The 19406-nt window shown below is 37.8% G+C and overlaps 2 protein-coding genes and 1 pseudogene across 13 annotated transcripts in view; 2 read left to right on the top strand and 1 right to left on the bottom strand.

The window, feature by feature from the left end:
- USH2A (usherin) overlaps positions 1-6235 on the top strand; it is a 797990-nt gene extending 791755 nt beyond the window's left edge. The window contains exons 70-71 of the mRNA XM_015116260.3: positions 3425-3646; positions 6010-6235. Coding sequence (XP_014971746.3) covers positions 3425-3646; positions 6010-6099 — 312 coding nt within the window. The 3' untranslated portion in view covers positions 6100-6235. The remainder of the gene's footprint in view (positions 1-3424; positions 3647-6009) is intronic.
- Positions 2623-2707, top strand: LOC114675035 (small nucleolar RNA SNORD116; annotated as a pseudogene).
- A 3993-nt stretch (positions 6236-10228) lies between the features above and the next one.
- The window catches only part of KCTD3 (potassium channel tetramerization domain containing 3), a 56510-nt gene continuing 47332 nt past the window's right edge, over positions 10229-19406 (bottom strand). For 6 of the 12 annotated variants that reach the window (XM_028843450.2, XM_077986552.1, XM_077986609.1 and 3 more), the window contains 3 exons: positions 12956-13140; positions 12733-12871; positions 10229-11969 (listed from right to left, as the gene is read on the bottom strand). In XM_028843450.2, the coding sequence (XP_028699283.1) occupies positions 11408-11969; positions 12733-12871; positions 12956-13140 (886 nt within the window). In that variant the 3' untranslated portion in view covers positions 10229-11407. 12 annotated transcript variants of the gene reach the window in all.

The raw sequence follows: 19406 nt of genomic DNA, 5'->3' as shown, positions 1-19406 counted from the left end.
GGGCACGTCTACTGTATAATGTGAGGTGTGGTTACAGGAAAGCATACCCTCATACCGGAAAGCATACCCTCATACCAGCAGTGTCCAGAACTCATTTCAGTGATATATTATCCTGTCCTTCGACCCAGTCCCTACAGGCAGGCACCTCTGTATCAGAATCCTCCATGAGGAGGAACACTGTCTTCCTTACTTGGTTAACTTAGTGACCAGAAGACACTCCCACTCATTCTTGTGGGGATGTTATGTTACTCTGGATATAACCCCATTGCTCAGGGTTTTAATGAGTCTTGTTAAGCTTCGTTTTGTCAAAGTGAGGACCATGAACTGTCTGCATCAGCATCACATAGGAGGAGCAGGACCTGAAGTTCTGAGGGAGAAACTCAATAAGCTGCCATTTTAACTGGAACCTCAAGAAGTCTGGGCTGGGTGCGGTGGCTCACGCCTGTAATCCCAGCACTTTGGGAGGCTGAGGTGGGCAGATCATGAGATCAGGAGATCGAGACCATCCTGGCTAACACAGATGAAACCCCGTCTCTACTAAAAATACAAAAAATTAGCTGGGCGTGGTGGCGGATGCCTGTAGTCCCAGCTACTCAGGAGGCTGAGGCAGGAGAATGTTGTGAACCCAGGAGGTGGAGCTTGCAGTGAGCCGAGATCGCGCCACTCTACTCCAGCCTGGGTGACAGAATGAGACTCCATCTCAAAAAAAAAGAAGTCTGATGCACAGCAAAATTTGAGGACAGCTGAAAATGAAATAATAATATAATACAAATCCTGTATGCAGCGTGCACTGTTTGATAACGAGTAGAAACAGGTGGTGGGAGGGGGCTGGTTAGACCTTGCAGTCCTGACACCACACAGGCTAAGCCACCTCTGGGGACAGACACAGGCTTCAGCTGGGAAAAGCAGACAAAAGAATGTAAACACCTTGTTCCTGCACACCCTTTACCATCAGGGAAATGCACAGTGGCACCCAACTGATTCTTTCACTGAATGGCCAAAACTGAGTCAGGTGTGAGGATGGGAAAGCAAGGAGGGACTAACTGGGTGACTGCCAGGGCTCTGGTCTCAGGGAACTGGCTCATCCTGAGCACGGAGGCTGTTCATTGCAGGCAGGTCTCAGCAGAAGTGAAATCTGGGGTACGCCAGGGCACCGGGTGGAATTCCCCTGAGTCTGTTGAATCATAATTTAATCCTATCCAGTTGACAGAGTGTACTTGCAAGTCTTCTTCTGTGGCTGTTTAAAAATATTTTTAAACCAAACTGCTCTCACAAAGTTGGAGACCATGAGAGACATGTCAAAAATTAGCCAAACTAAAGAGAGTACAATTTGCATTAGTAGAGCAAAATGAAGTCCTCGTTGGTGACCGTGGGCTCCTCATCTACTCAGATAGGAAAGAATCCACTCAAGGGGAAGAATCTGAATAGGAACAAGCCAGAGTCACCTGCTCAGTTTTCCAGATTGACTGTCTTTTCACTTGAGTAGGTCAATGAGCTATGCCCCTGCAGCGCGCGCGCACACACACACACACACACACGCACACACACACTTCTCCCCCTCATTTGACAAGCTCGGGTTTCAGGGCTGGTGTGACCCTCTTCCAAGCACCCCATGTCTTGTGAACAGGTAAGATATCCTTTGAACATCAGTCCCAAACTGGCAAGAGGATTTTAGGCTATACTCTGAATGGAGAGAAACAGGCAGAGGTGCCAGGGAATGAGAGTGTCTTTTGTATTTCATCAACATTTTTCAAGACCACACAGTATATGATACAGCTAAGTTTAAGCTCAAGTTTTGCTTGTTATTTAATTACTGGTTTGAAGATCCTGTCATTCTCTGCAGTACTAAACAAATAATGGCAGTAGTACTTACCTTAGAAACTAATCAATTAATTTCCCCTCACCAAGGGTTTTTATTATTATTATTATTTCTTTGTTTTTTGAGACAGAGTCTTTTTCTGTCACCCAGACTGGAATGCAGTGGCGCAATCTCTGCTCACTGCAAACTCCGCCTACTGGATTCAAGCGATTCTCCTGCCTCAGCCTCCTGAGTAGGTGGGACTACAGGCGCCCACCACCATGCCCGGCTAATTTTTGTATTTTTAGTAGAAACGGGGTTTCACCATGTTGGCCAGGTTGGTCTAGAAATCCTGACCTCAAATGATCTACCCGCCTCGGCCTCCCAAAGTGCTGGGATTACAGGCATGAGACACCGCTCCCGGCTTCACTATGAGGTTTTAGTTGCAAAACCCAAGTTTCTCTCTCTCTCTCTCTCTATATATATATATGTATATATGTATATATACACACATACATACACACACACATATACACATATGCATGTATGTATCATAGGATATATATACACACACACACACACATCACAGCAGTATTACATATGGGTATGACAATGCTGTTGTTGGAGAAATGCAAAGAATGTGTTTAAAACTGTTCCAAACATGGACTGATGCTGCCATTTGTTCTCAGTTTGACTCTGTGGCTGATATATCTGATGTGTCAAGCAATGTTACCCTAAAAAGTTACACCATGCACTTTGAGGTACCTCTGTGTGCTGCATGAATGCATGATCTTTTGCATGGTGTGTTGACTGCACAGTGAAAAGCATCAATGACTTCCATATATCCGTTCCTTGGAAAGCTGAACAACATGAGTGAAAACTCTATTAAAAAAAAAACAAAGAAAAAGCAGAAACATTTCATTGATCGGATCAGCTAAATCAGAGCCCTCAGATATTTAGAGCAACTAGATTTTCTCTTACGGCACATTCTAGGTCTCAATTATGGAGTGACTTTGTCTTCTGATGTTAATGTTAATATCAGACCTAATTTAATTTGGAGACTGGAATCCTAAAACAAAGGGGGGAATATGGAATGAGAAATGAGGAAGGAGTCCATTTCCCTACACAAATCCCGGACTTTTAAAGTGAAAGACAAACGGAGTTCACATAGTGGACCACCATGAAATAATACTGCTATCTTTGGCTGCTTTGGGGGAGGGGTGTTCTCAAGAGGGAGGCTCTGTGTTGACATGTATGAAGAAGATACCTTGTTCACCCACCATCTGTCTGCCTTGCCCCACCACTTGGCAATGCAGAAAGCCATTGCCCCACGGGGAACAACAGCCAGAGCACCAGTGCGTGAACTCTCTAGGTGCCAAAAACACTGGCCACCTAACTTGAGTATTAGTTCATCATCATCTTATTCTTACCAAGAAACCCGGGGTCACAGTGTTCCGGGTGCTCATAGCTGCTAAATTCTGTGGGTGTTGTTCCCTTCATTGACAAAGTGACAATTGTCAGGAGACAGTCGTTCCCTTCACTGACAATATGTGAGACACAATCCTCTGTCATATTTCAAGCCCATATTCCTTATATGTGAATCACTCACAGCAACTTCCTTCTCAGGGATTAGCCGATACCAAAATTCCCCGGTCTGGGACACCCGTGAGTATCCGCAGCAACCGGAGCGCATGTGTCCTGCGCATCCCGAGCCAAAGCCAAACCGGTCTAACCTACTCCCAGGGTTCTCTCCACCGCAGTGTCAGCCAGCTCATGGACGTTCAAGACAAGAAAGTCCTGATGGATGACTCGCTGTGGGAAGCCATCATGGGCCACAACAGTGGACTGGTGAGTTGGTTTCCTCATACGGGGCCTTTGCTAAATATCCCAGAAAAATACTGGTGTGGAACTGCCTGTACTTCGCCGAATGCAGCCCCATGGCACTCGCCTCTGAGCATTTACCCAGTGAGGTTTTAACAACTGGTTTACTAGCATTACTACAATTGTTTGATAAGCAGGGTAGAAACTTTGCCTTGTTCTGCTGGTATACAATAGATGCTTAAAAATAAATGCATATTGGTCGGGCATGGTGGCTCACAGTTGTAATCCCAGGACTTGGGTAGGCCGAGGTAGGCAGATCACCTGAGGACAGGAGTTTGAGACCTGCCTGGCCAACATGGTGAAACCCCATCTCTACTAAAAATACAAAAATTCTCCGGGCATGGTGGTGCGTGCCTGTAATCCCAGCTACTTGGGAGGCTGAGATAGGAGAATTGCTTGAACCCGGGAAGTGGAGGTTGCAGTGAGCCAAGATTGCACCATTGCACTCCAGCCTGGGCAACAGAGTGAGACTCTGTCTCAAATAATAATAATAATAATAATAATGTATAAATAAGCAGCAAACAAGTTATACTTCATAAACTTGGAGCAGAAGGTGACTGGAAACATTGGAATGGGCTTAAAACAAGGCATAAAGTACAAGCACTTGTTTTACTAAAATAAAAAATTTTAGTATGTCCACGTTTTACTATTGGTATATGGGTGGATGCAAAAAGAATATTTTGTATCAACAGGTGAACATGTTTGCTTTCCAAACACTTAGGAAATGATGACAAATGAGGCTGTTACTATTTATAAGCTTCATCTTTCATAATTTCAGTCCAGTGGGTACAAACAATTAGCTCTTTGAAAGGTAACCTCTTCGTAATATAATATTTATTATCAGCCTCTGAGTGGTTGCGATAAAAATCTTAGAATTTTTGCCAACTATCAAATTTCACTGTGCTGTCTTCTTAGATGCCCGCTGCAGTACCATTCCACTGGGCCAGTGAGAAAATAAACAGATAACCAGCTAGGAAGTTAGCTCCTCTGTTTACTCCTCTGGGGTAAAATTATCCACCTCCATTTCTTTCAATCATCTGCTTCTGTTTTTTGGATTTACACCCCTCTTTCTCCTCCGAGTCTTCACTTTTCCTGCACTGAAAAGTTGATGCCTTCCATGAAGCCTTTCTTGACTAATAGCAAATAATAAAGGGAGTTCCCTGGATCCAGGTTCCCTAACGCTATAAAAAAATGTACAGTCCTTCTCGCCTGTTCAGAATGATTATGTAATATATACATATCTATAATATGCATGATAAAATTACAGGCTGTTTGATGTTGTTGTAACTTCAATTACATTATTTCATTTCAGATCTAAAGTTTTTAAAAGGCAGGGATAATTATATTTGGTTGAAACAAGGAATTGCTAATTGATCATTTTTTTACATGCAAAACAGCAATTGCTACATGTTCAACATAATACATTGAAAGTTCAGATGAATTATTTCACCTAATCTTCACAAACTGTAGGAAGTAGGTTCTATTGTCATTCTCGTTTTTTTACAAAAAGAACTGAGGTTTAGAGAGGTGAGTGATTTAATGAGAGATTACACAGCTAGCAATTATTTTCATGGGTTTGGGTTCTTAAAAACATCATCTGACTACAGAACTCCTATTTGTAACTATTATACTGTATTGTCATTTTGCTTGCTTTTTACAGTACTAATAATGGGCAATGTGCAACGGGACTCAGTACAAGCTTTTGAAGGTGCCAATACTTGGCAAGTTATCTGTTTATTATAACATTGTAACCAACATTACTAATCCTATTTGGTAAATACAAAATACAGCACAAGAGTGGGAAGAAATGGAACACAAATAGCTTGCATTCTGGCTCTTCCATTTACTATTTGAACTAAATCTTTATATATGTGTGTATATATATGTGTATATATATGGATCACCTGAGGTCAGGAGTTCAAGAACAGACTGGCCAACAGTCTGTTCTTTTGTATTTTTGTATTCTACTAAAAATACAAAAACTAGCTGTATATATATATATATATATATACACACACACACACCCCACACTCTACAGATGAGTAGACTGAGGTTTCTGAGGCTTAGAAAGGTTAAAATATGACACAATATAACCCTCAAACCAGATACACATTTTGAATTAGTCTAAAGTTCATATGTGCATGTGATGTGATCCTTTCAATGAGAAATTTAAGGCAAGGACTGTTGTAGACCTCACCATAGTGTTGAGAATAAAATGTTAAGCCTTTAATACTTATTACTTTTTACATATAATTGATATAACTATAAACTGATAGCAAATACTATTGATGGCAACTATTGTAGCCAATGATGATTGGCTTATTTTTCAGTATGTGGATGAAGAGGACCTGATGAACGCCATCAAGGGTTTCAGCTCAGTGACTAAGGAACACACCACATTCACCGACACCCACCTGTAAATGATGGAAGCCCGGAAGACGTAACCCTTGCAACCTCTGCACCCCTTTCCTCCTGGGTTATCACTGACATGTCATAAATGCTGAAAAGCCATTGTTTATTATCCTATAATTATTTAAAGAAATGATGACTGTTTTCGAAAGCGTTCCTTTTTAATAGAGGTCTAAGAAATGATATTTTTCTGGTTGTCTGAAATGAGAAGTAATATTCATATAAAAATACTTGGTTTGCTCTTATTTTGTGGGAGACAAAGTATGTAATTGTCACTTGGTTTCGTTTGGCAGTGATGCTACTGGTTAACTGAATAATCAGTGCCAATTTCAAGATGGCCTACAGTTGTTAGAAGTAGTCAGTTACTGGATCAAAAACTAAATGATTCTATTGAAAGGATGTCACTGCTGTTCATTTCTATCTGCCATTTCTGTCAGGGTTGACATAATCCTGCAAGAACAGTTATTCTAATGATCACAGCTGCTAAATGAAATCCCAAACTTTGCACCAGGTCAATAAACTTTGCTGAAGGTTCTATTTATTTACAATACATAGGGTTACTCACCAAACTTTCTGACAAGGCAACATATAACTTACACATAAATGTCTCTGTTCTTGCATTTATGAATTTTGCAAAAATCTAAGGAGTAAAAGGCTTATTTATACATTTTGAAGAGAAAACAAAGTGTTTCAATAGGAACACCTCTACTTGAACCAATGTTTTTATTTCACATATTTTATAGTTTTGAAACTCTAGTTTCTCTTAAAATTGTCAATTCACTGAATATCAGAGAATACTGATATCTTCAACTTAACACATTGCAAATGTAAACTACTGTTCTATTTGCAATATTTAACTAGGCGGCATGAAATTTTAAAAGGAAAAATGTATCTGTTCCTTCTAGCATTAACATATATACATGTAAAGACAAGACTACACCTATGTGTATATATATCATGTATATATTACTCTGTACTATATCCCTTCTTTTTGGAGAACTACCCATTATTTTAACCATAGAATCATTAAGAACAGATGATATGCAACAGTACCAATTCTCACGGTTCAAAAATGTCTGTCATTTGCTCTAGTTGGATTACAAAGTCATTGGTCCAAGTCCAATGGCAAGAAAAATTTTCTTGCAAATCATCCACATAAAATCAAAGACATTTAAATTTGCTCTTCATGGAAAACAGAATAAGAAAACTTCTCATCTTCCTTCATCCTTAAAGGTCCTATTGACCCCAGGAAAATATTATGACTCTGTCTAACACACAATACTCACAATACTTTGTGAATCTACACCCAGAGGTAGGCATAAACTTGTAAAGGGATAGTCTTACTTACTCTGCCTGAAAACAATGAATTACCCCAGGGCCCAACAGTAAAAGATTATGGACTTTTGGGGTATTGAGATTTCATCCAGCTCTGTGAGAGAGCAGCTCCTCAGACTGACCAACTCCTAGACAGTTTGCCAACCATAAGTGTCAAAAGCACAGGCCAATATTAAGCAGAAGTTCTACCACCTTATTAGAACTGCTATAAGCAAAAACATCTGAAATAAATGTGCATATCTGACAGTGACTGTACATAATATGAAATATATAGTTCTCGCCAAGTTTTTATACTTTCTGAAATGAAAACATAGGATTGACTAGTTTACTGATTTTTATTCCCATATGCCGATTCTGGGACAATTAAGTTAAGGCTGGCACAAATAAGCATTAACCAAGGTTGTGTCCAGCTCCTGTGAGCTACTTAAGGTATATAGGGAAGGAGTGGTCACAAACTTGCATCCTAATCCTCGGTGGACTCTTCTAAGAATAGTTTGCTAGTCACAAAGCATAGTCCACAAATATGCTTTGCTTGATTCAGAAGATTGAGCTTATCCTGATTTTTGAAAAATTAACCTGGTACCTTTATCGCTGTGTATTTTTTAAAGCACAGTATAAACTTTTGACAGAACACAGAACTGCAGGAGATTTTATCTTGGATCATTATCCATTTAATCATCAAATTAGGCATGAATTCAGCTGAATCATTTACATTTTGAGTCCACAGCTTAGGGCAGACAGAAGCCTGTATGACTTCTGCCCAGAACACTGTCCCTTGCTACATGCCTAAGTTTACTTGTATTTATACATTTCACAGAAGAACCCTAAGATGTTGCTTTGCTACTTTAAGTGGTATTGCGTGCCAAGCCTCTATTATACGAACTACAGGCTCGCCCCTAGAGCTTCTGATTCGGTTGGTCTGGGGTGTGTGGCTGAGGCATTAGTACTTCTTAAAGCTTCAGGTGTTTTCATGTTGAGACCCACTGATGTTCCATAATCTGGAAGAAATCATGTACAGGAATAATATACTACGCACAGGGACTATGCTCCTTGGCTCACCACTTCTCCCTTACAAACAGTGAGCAGTTCTCGATGAACCTCTTTCAATTTAAATCTCCTGACTCACGTTTTATCAATTGTACATGCCACATTCTCAGCTTAAGAACTACCATGTTTTGTTATTCTTAACTGTTTGATAAGAGTAAACAGTTGTTTTTTTAATAAACTCTAAGAAATGTGTTTATAGATAATCTATTGTAATTTTCACTAAATGGAACCCAAATATGCATGTTATGGTATCATATACTGATGTAAAAATCATGCTGGCATCCATGAACAACCAGTAAATAAAACATCGTCCAGGTGGAAGAATTCATTAATAAGGAACTTAATTATTTCCCAGTTATCACAAATGAATAGTTGATTTCCAATGCGCAAATATCATGTAAACTAAAGATGGTTTGCTTAATAAATATTTAAATGTGAACTAATTCTGGCTTAATATATTTATTAAAAAATACTCGTGGCCGGGCGCCGTGGCTCAAGCCTGTAATCCCAGCACTTTGGGAGGCCGAGGCGGGCGGATCACAAGGTCAGGAGATCGAGACCACAGTGAAACCCCGTCTCTACTAAAAATACAAAAAATTAGCCGGGCGCGGTGGCGGGCGCCTGTAGTCCCAGCTACTCAGGAGGCTGAGGCAGGAGAATGGCGGGAACCCGGGAGGCGGAGCTTGCAGTGAGCCGAGATCGCGCCACTGCACTCCAGCCTGGGCAACAGCGTGAGGCTCCGTCTCAAAAAAAAAAAAAAAAAAAAAAAAAAAAAAAAAAAAAAATACTCGTAACAGCTCTGAGTTACACATAAATGATAAAATTATACCTATTTAAGAAAGTAGGATGTTCTGGATAATTTCTCAACCAACAATGTACATTAGAATGAACTGTGTACTATTATGTATCAACCAGCAGAGATTCAAATTCAGCAGGACTGCAGTGGGAGTGAGGCCTGGGCAACTATATTGTCTAAACAAGCCTGGGTAAGAGCCAGGAACAGGACCACAGACTCTTGAAACAGGAAGACTTGGGTTCAAAAGTTGACTCAGTAGGTAATAAGCTGTGTCACTAAGTTATTTATCCCCCGTGGGTCTCAGTGATCTCATCTGTGAAATGAGGATAACATCACTTATCCTATTGGTATGAAAATACTTCTTTCCATGAAAATTACGATTCTGTTTTCATTTTTCATCAATCACACAAAGTACACAGATTTATTTCAACTTTTTTTCTTCCCAACAGCAACCCTAATGAGGTAGATATAATGAAAAAATTTAGGCATAATGGGGTCAATCTGAGAAATTAAGTGTCAGAGTAGACATAAACCACTGCTCTAACATCAAGGTTCAATCTCTTATAAGCAAAAGAAACAAACAAGATTTGACTTGTACTATAATGCAATCTAGTATAGTCAGTTTCCTTTTTATGTGATTCTATCATGTAATAGTTACTACCTTCTTTTTAATGGCCTTTATTCCTGGTCACTAGTCTACTTCTTTCTTTCATTTTCTTACTTGCTCACCCAACTTTCACGTAACTGTGAGAAAGAGGAGGAAGGGTGTAAGATAATTACAATCTTAGTAATTTTGAAATTATGCTTTGCCTAATACTTTCTTTCATTGATAATATAACTTATGGACATATTAAGTTCTCCCTCCCCCCATTTTTTTTTAAATTATGGGAAGAAGCAAAGAAATGAACAAACATATATAGCACACTTTAAACAGAACTGTTCCTTAAATAACTGAAAACACATGGTCATAATCATTTTTATTTAATTGATAAATAAATACAAGAGAACTGTTGTGAAACCACTGGCAATATAGTAAACTCTAAAGATTTTATTTCAACTTCACTCACTTACATTTCTTGGAATGGGGATATATACATTATTCACCAATAAATGCTAATGCTTTAAATTTACAATTACCCTATTTGTAGAAACCTGAAGATCATTCCAATTAAATGAAAAAAAATTGTACAAAAAAGTTCTTTTGCTCTTACAATTCAAAATACATTCAAATTCACATTCTTACAGCAGCCAAAACCTTTAACCCAAAATTCAGAACTGCAGTTCCACAAGTGAATAAAATAGTGTTTTAATTTGATTATCATGATTGTTAACACTGAAAAAAAAAATATGGTGGTTCCTAAAACAAGACAGGTTAGGAACTGGTATGGCTTTCCCTTCTGGGCACTCAAACTTTGCCCTTGATTATTATTTTTATTTCATCTTTTCAAACACAGACAATTGCTCCAACTTGAAAGTTTCAATGGAATTTTGGCATTGAATATTGCTAATGCTTGCTAAGATTTAAGAACTCCCAATGATGAGAATCAGAAAATGACGCACGACTAAATTAAAATCATCCTAAAAGACTTACTACATAGTGGTATCTGGTATTCAATATCAATAGTGTTTTTGAATAACATGATGTTTTTCACAAACATAGCACCTCATCAAATATCTGGTAAACACTTTGCAATCACAATAAGGGTTGGGAGACCAAGTTCCAAAGACAATTATGTGATTCACTTAAAGGTAACAATGCAAGACAAGTCTCAGGCATGATGAAGATTAGGAATGCAGTCTGCTGCTTCCCATGCTCTAAAGGGATGCTCACCTATATGGGCACCATCCTATTAAGATGTGGTACTATGTTTCCAAACCAATAAAAGTAGGTAAGTGTTAAAATGGACTCCTGCTTTATAAATGATCTGTTAAATGTACTTGTAAAATTAAAAAAATTTCCAAAATGTCAAAAGAGATATGATTATTGTATCTCATTATCCCAAGTAATTCTGTTAAAAAGATACTAAATGAAGTCCAATTTTATCTTGTAAAGTTTTAGTGTAAAAACTAATGTATTGAAATTCAGGAAAGTTTAACTTTCATCTAAATGTAACAAAACAACTATTCATTTTGGTGAGTTTTCACAAGCTGTACTCCTGACCTGAAGAATCACTTTTTTTATGCCGAGGCGATGGAGTAGTCTTTGTAGGAGATGGGGACGCAGTACCAGGGGAGTCAGTTCCTCCATCAGAAGTACTTGGTGACGAGACCAGATAGGGAACTTTCTTTCTTCCAAGGAATCCTCCCCCTTCAAATCCTCCTTTCTTCCTAAACTCTATTTTATTTTCATTTTCGTCTTCTGATGACCTTTTCTTGGATTCTGAAAAACCTTCAGCTATTTTATGCACTTCCAATCCACTATCCAATTCTCTCAAACTTTTTATTTCTACTCCAGGAGACTTTCTCTCAGATATATTACATTCCCCTGTCACCCCTTTCACTTCAGCTTGTATTGGACCCAAGTTACCATTTTCAGGGACAGCTCTTTCTACATTTCTGTTCAAATTAATAGTCTGGAAGTCCCTATAACTGTGAAAGCTCTCAGTCCTTCTTGCCCTTGCTAATAAAGGACTTTCTCTGTAAGGCCTCATGGAACCATAAGTAGCTGCTTCATGGATGGTATCATGGTGCTGAAGCTGAAGGCTGAAATACAGTTTTTAAAAATGACAGTTCAGATTTCACTCTTTGGTTTTTCAGGAACATATTAATTAAACAACCAATAAAACATACTGTATAAACATATAAAGTGTATTATATCCATATTTCTCTTTATAAAATATACTTATCAAGTACTCTTTATTATATAGACGGTATATAAAATTACTAATGCAAATAATACCATCATATATTCACAGACATGCTGAATTTTTGAACAGCTAAAAAAAAGATGGGAGGAAAAATCCTTGAAACTAATATGAAACCAACATAATTCAGTATTTAGCCCCTGGTTCTTCAGACTTTGGAATTTATCAATATCATAACTAAAAAGACATTATGGAACTTTATATTACAAGTACATAATGTTTAAATGTAAGACTAGACAACATAATAGAATCACAGATTAATACTGTCCCTGAGACGGGACAATAATTAAAGCTTCACATACTAACCAAGGTGATATGTGATTTTCCTAATTCCCTTTGAATAAATTCTTGATCACATAATAGGCTTCCAATTTGGCAGCAATTCACAAAATAAGTTAAAAGGCAAAAAATGTTTTTCTATGAAAAGAACCAGATATGCCTATCAAGAAATTTAGTAAAACTTAAAAAATTAACATAATGTCTGAATTTAAAATGTACCTTGAAAAGTATGGCTTTCTAGAACAACTATGTGATTACAGTATTTCAGTCAATTTCCCCAAAACAAATAAATTTTGTTTATAATACCCAACTCTTTAACCTACCTAGAATTTGATTCTCGTAAGTGGCTATGCTGAACTACAGAAGTTGCCGGACTGATGTTAGGAGTAGCACAGCGAGATGTGCTCAGATCACATTGATCCAGTAATTTGAGTAGCTCTTCTTCGGTTGGACCACCTACATCTTAGGAGAACAAATAGTCGTCATAATTGCTTATGTGAAAAGTTTAACCTTGTGACAAAAACATCTTTCTGCATGAGAACCTACCCTTATCTTCACTTTTGTTAACCATATCCATAGCTGTGGTCAGATCCCACATTTGAATGCTGCCATTTGTATGGCCTGTGAACAAGTAACGCCTTGGTCTCGAGCCCATCCTACTGGATCCTTCACATTCCCTCACTGTAAATGAAGATATTGTAGTACAGTCAACAGCCTGGATCTCACATATTCTGCAAAAGAAAAGCAGAAAGAGCCCTGATGGGAATGAGCAATTATTTAAAAAGAAGCTATAAAACTAAAAAGGCAGAAAGAAATAAAGAAAGCAAACATGGTATACTAGAAAGGACTTTTAAAAAATCATTTAAAATTTATGTGTAAATTTTAAAAATCTGAAACCAGAAGAAATATATAGCTCTACGGAGATAGCCCATATTGTATCCATCATTAGGATAATACTCTTAACTTTAAAAAAATATTTTTATGGCTATTTGATTTTCATAAAAGATAAAAAGAACCTGAGAGAGAACAATTACTATCCACATTAACAAATGAGGAAACCGAGGGATAACATCAGTAAATGATTTTTCCAAAGTCATGTAAGGGCTACCTGAATTGTACTTGGCTGAATTAGTTATCCCAGCCTACTTCAGAGTTGAGGGAGTTTATTAAAAAAGAAAAATCGGTATAGGCAAACACAAGGTCAAAAAAATAGACAAAGAAAAAATACCATCCACATGAATCTGAGAAACATACAGGAAGAGAGTATGAAGCTTAGATGAGCTTCCTAGTAGGCCGGACAAAAAGGAGGGAAAAAGTTAATTCCTACATGCCCACATGTAGTGATAAAGACTATCCTAGTCTCATTCTTGATCTCAAGGTTTGTGAATACAGGAATAAACAAACCAAAGTATTTTTCCTGTACTCTCATGTAACAATCAACTCTAAGGAAAGTGAAAGTTTATCTCCAAATGCCCTTTTAGTTATGTGGGCTCTTGGCTGGATCTAGAAACCAAACTGACACCACACAGACTGACAAGAGAGAAGTATATAGGTTTTATTAGTTTTACATGTACATGGGAATCTTCACAAGAGAGTGAGGTCCAAAGAAGTGGCCAAAGCAAGATGCTTTTATACAATTAGACAAAGAATGATAAACTGGAGAACAAATGACAGGATAAAGAAAATCTGACTAGAGGCAGTACATTTCTAACGGAGTCACTAGAAGATATGTATATATTATATATATAGTGGGACAATGCAAAGCTAGTGGAAGGTAAGCATATTCACTCAGGTCCACTGCAGCCCCCAGTTCCCACTCTCTTGTCCTGGTACAGGGAGGATAACACTCCCAGAAAATCTTTTGGCTTGCTGCATGTAAAAAAAGAGAGAGGTCAGCTATCCCCCTCTGAAATGACAATTTATCCAATGTTTTCTCCTCAAAATAATCAATATACCAATTTGGCATATTTTGGAGTAGAATGTCCTTCACTACTTCGCAACAAAAAGGGTTCTGTGACCAAATGGGGTGGAGGGGTTCACCAAACACAAAGCAAGCAATCGATTCTCCAGCAGACACCAGCTAAGTATCCTCTAACTCAATTTAATTCTGACACTGTCTGTCATATCAGCTAGTGTGACAGGTAGAAGACTCAGTCTCACAAAGCTGAGCTCCACTTCAGAGGCTGATCACAAGCCTCAGGTTATTTTGCCTGTGCTTCTAACTGACTGACTGTAAATCAGGGTTCCCACAGCCTCCTCCTTAGGTTCAATTAATTTCCTAGAGTGGCTCACAGAATTCAGAGAAAAACTCACATTCACTGGTTAATTACAAAGGGTACAGATGAACAATAGATTCCCAGGGTAAGGTGTGTGGGAAAGAGCATGGAGCTTCCATGCCCTCCCTGGGCACGCCACCCTCCAGAACCTCCAGGTTTTCAGCTACCTGGAAGCCCTCTGAACTCAGTTATTATTATTATTTTAATGGAGGCTTCATTACATAAGCATGAGTGATTAAATCATTGGCCATTGATGATCAACTTAGCCTTCAGCTCCTCTCCCCTTCTCAAAGGTTGCAGGGTGGGGCTGAAAGTGCCAATCTTCTACTCCCGTCTTGGTCTTTCTGGTGACCTGCCATCAGTCAACTCACTGGCATACAAAAAGACACTTATCATTTGGAATACTTCAAGAATTTTTGAAGGTATATACCAGGAAGCAGAGACAAAGACCAAATACATATTTCACAATATCACACAAAGGAAGTTTTTAATATTTTGCCAATATAAAGTTTGAAAGAATTATTTTCATGGGCATTATCAGATTTTAAAATTCTCCCTTCTTTTAGCTGCTAGGGTTTTTAAAAATCATAAATAGATGATGAATTGTCAGATTTTATTCCTGTATCTATCAAGATGATCATAATTTAGTGAATTACATTTATTTTTAAATAATATCTGTAAATTGATTTAAAATGTTCAACAACCCCCTCTTCAGATTCCTGTTAATGTTTCAAATAAAACAAATCAACATTTGTATGCATATGAAAACTTGGGTCTCAGAAAATACCCTCAGAAGCAAAGTTTCTCTTTGACCTGCAAGGCAAACCATAGAGACAATCTTCTTTTTCCCCAAGGTGGGTCAGAGAAACCAGAACCCTCTTTCCCCAAAGCTAGCCATGAAGCATAAAAATATTACCCTAACATTTCCCTATCTTTCTGTGAACAGCTGGCCATAAAGAAATTGAGGCCCTCACTACAGAGGGGTTCCGCCCCATCCCTGGGAGAAAGGAACGCCACACGGAGACAGTTCCTGCAGGAGTTCTCTACTCAGTCTATTTGTGTTAACTTACACCTTTTTGTCCAGTCACAGTTCTACATGGCTGTCCTTGCTTTTTCTAACCTAAGCATAAAAACAGACACTTTTCCCTCTGTCTTTGGGTCTTCATTCTGAAGACTCTCGTGCCATATAAAACTATAATAAAATCAATTTGTAATGTTTTCTCCTGCTAGCCTATCTTTTGTTATAGGGGTATCCACTGTGACCCTAATGCTTCTACAAAACAAACATAATTTTGCTCTTTTTTCCCCCTATGGAATAGATTTTTTAAAACTACTCCTTTATATTTAAAATTTTCTACAAGGTTTTTTTCCTGCTTCCTTTAAATAAAACTCTTTCATTTCACTTCTCACTATTAGGAGCCTGAACTGTCCTTAAACAAAATCTTTGGTTCACTACAGCTTTATAAAGGGCTGATTTTCTATTCAATTCTACAGAGTAATTTCTGCATGTTATTTTTGTAACTATAGCTTTTCCTTTGGAATCATAAACTTAAAAATTATAAAATTTGTTTTATCATGCAGAAATTGTAGTTGATTGTAACACACTGTTACTGTTAGAAATAACTGAAAGGGGGATATTAGAAATAACAGAAGAGGGGATATTAGAATTGAATAAGTAAATATGATATACTACATTGTTAGAGAATGTTATACCAGTTTTAATAACATTTCGCAATTTCTTCACTGAATATGCAGAGAACACTAAATCACAGTAATTTAGGGAATCTGAGATAATGAATTTTAATCTAAAAAATTCACTTCTCAAAGAATTTATTCATCAAAATATTAAGAGATATGTTGAAAACGCAACCATAAAATTTTAAAATCAACAGGATTAGTAACATTAAAATGAAAATCAAATGATTCTATACCTAGAAAACCCCATAGTCTCTGCCAAAGGCTCCTAGATCTAATAAACAACTTCAGCAAAGTTTTAAAAAACAAAATCAATGTAACAAAATCAGTAGCATTTCTATACAGCAATTATCATTAAAACTGAGAGCCAAATCAAGAATGCAATCCCATTAACAATAGCCACAAAAGAATAAAATACCTAGATATACAGCAAACCAGAGAGGTGAAAGATCTTTACAACAAGAATTATAAAGCACTGCTCAAAGAAAGCAGGCAACACAAACAAATGGAAAAACATTCCATGACCATGGACAGAAAGAATTAATATTGTTAAAATGGCCATGCTACACAAAGTAATTACATCAATGCTGTTCTTATCAAACTACCAAGGATATTTTTCATAGAACTAGAAAAAGCTATTTCTAGGCCAGGCACAGTGGCTCATGCCTGTAATCCCAGCACTTTGGGAGGCAGAGGTGGGTGGATCACGAGGTCAGGGGATCGAGACCATCCTGGCTAACACGGTGAAATCCCGTCTCTACTAAAGATGCAAAAAATTAGTCGGCGTGGTGGCATGCGTCTGTAATCCCAGTTACTCAGGAGGAAGAGGCAGGAGAATGGTCTGAACCACAGAGGCGGAGCTTGCAGTAAGCCCAGATTGTGCCACTGCACTCCAGCCTGGGTGACAGAGTGAGATTCCATCTCAAAAAAAAAAAAAAAAAAAAACTATTCAAAAGTTCATATGAAACCAAAAAAGAGCCCAAATAGCCAAAGCAATCCTAAGCAAATGAACAAATCCAGAGACGTCACACTACCCAACTTTAAACTATCCTACAAGGCTACAGTAACCAAAACAGCATGGTACTGGTACAAAAACAAACACACAGACCAATGGAACAGGATGGAGAACCCAGAAAACAAAGCCACACACTTGCAACCACCTGATCTTCAACAAAGCTGATAATAAACAATGGGGAAAGGACTCCCTATTCAATAAATGGTGCTGGGTTTACTGGCTAGCCATTTGCAGAAGATTCAAACTCAATCCCTTCCTTTCACTACATACAAAATTCAACAGAAGATGGATTAAAGACTTAAATGCAAAACCTAAAACTGTAAAAACCCTAGAAGGAAATCGAGGAAATATCATTCTGGACATCAGCCCTGGCAAAGATTCCATGACAAAGACTCCAAAAGCAACTGCAACAAAAACAAAAATTGACAAGTGGGACCTTATCAAAGTAAAGAGCACTTGCGCCACAAAAGAAACTATCAGCAGAGTAAACAGACAACCTACAGGATAGGAGAAAATATCTGCAAACTATGCATCTGACAAAGGTCTAATATCCAGCATCTATAAGGAACTTAAATCAGCAAGTAAAACACAACTCCATTAAAAAGTGGGCAAAGGACATGAGCAGACACATGTCTGGAGGTTGCAGTGAGCTGAGATTGCACCACAGCATTCTAGCCTGGCAACAGAGCAAGACTCTGTCTCATTCATAAGTAAATGAATAAATAAATAAAATGAAAACAATAACCTTCCTAATGGACTCTTTATAGGAATTTTACTTTTTTCATTTGTTTGACATGCAAAAACTTTTTCCCTGCAACTTTTAAGTTCTGGGCTACATGTGCAGGATGTGCAGGTCTGTTACATAGGTAAACATGTGCCATGCTGGTTTGCTGCATAGATCAACCCGTCACCTAGGTATTAAGCCTGGCGTCCATTAGCTATTCTTCCTGATGCGCTCTCTCTCTCCATCCTCCGTCACCCTCAACAGGCTCCCTGTTGTGTGTTGGTCCCTCCCATGTGTCCATGTGTTCTCGTCGTCAAAAAAATTTGTTTTTAAAGCAGAGAAATGTTGAAGTAAAATCTGAGGTTATAAATAATAATTTTAAAAGAAGTAAAATTTCAGTCAAAAGGAAGAGGAAATTAACTTCTACTATACATCTATTATGGTTAGGTACCATGCAAGATATTACACGTTTGAAATTTATTTTATCCTATGATATCCTGCCAAAGTCGTTGAACCTTATTTTATAAAGAAACTGGGCTAAGGGAAATAAAATAACTTGAGTTGCATTTACATAGCTAGTAACAGGAAGTGTCAGAATTAGTTCAGCAAAATCACTATGTTCTTTAAGTTTGAATAGAAAAAACTAAACAGAGGAATACTGCCAGTGCCATATAATGGAAGCATAAGGGCAGCATTCACATACAAATACTGAGGAGACCGCATAAAGACAGGAATCCTGCTCTCACGGAGACAGATAATTTCTCTCCATGTTAAAGTAGACACAAATTACTCTAAAATAGAAAATAAAACATGGGTGCTATGTCGTAAGCTGTGCCAAGATTATGCACATTAGTGTTATTAATCAGTATTTGTCATTTTTATTTTAAAAGGGGATACTAAATGTCAGGAAATCTGTAATATGTTTTATTTGAGAAACATAAATAATGTATACAGATTTATATGGGATGGAAAATATTTAAGTTCTAGGTTTTTTAAAGAAAGAAACTGCTTATAATAACAAAATTAATAAGTATTTATGTTTGGCCATGAAAAAAAGTTCACTGTGTTCTTATTCTATTATTAGTCCCTCCTAACTGTCCACAGCATCAGTGAAACTCTTAAATCCCAGAAAGTAAGCATAACGTATACTGTCTTCATTTTGAGTTATGATTATGAGATAACAGACTCCTCTCCCAACAATTTGCTTCTACTAGCACTCTTTGATCAATACGTCAAATTATGCCATATGTTTTGTAAGACAAAAGGTGGCTTCTGAATACAAATATT

The sequence above is a fragment of the Macaca mulatta genome, chromosome 1 (assembly GCF_049350105.2).
Source record: "Macaca mulatta isolate MMU2019108-1 chromosome 1, T2T-MMU8v2.0, whole genome shotgun sequence".
Classification (NCBI taxonomy): domain Eukaryota; kingdom Metazoa; phylum Chordata; class Mammalia; order Primates; family Cercopithecidae; genus Macaca; species Macaca mulatta.
The sequence above is the reverse complement of the archived record's forward strand: the minus strand, read 5'-3'. Positions and strand labels throughout refer to the sequence as shown.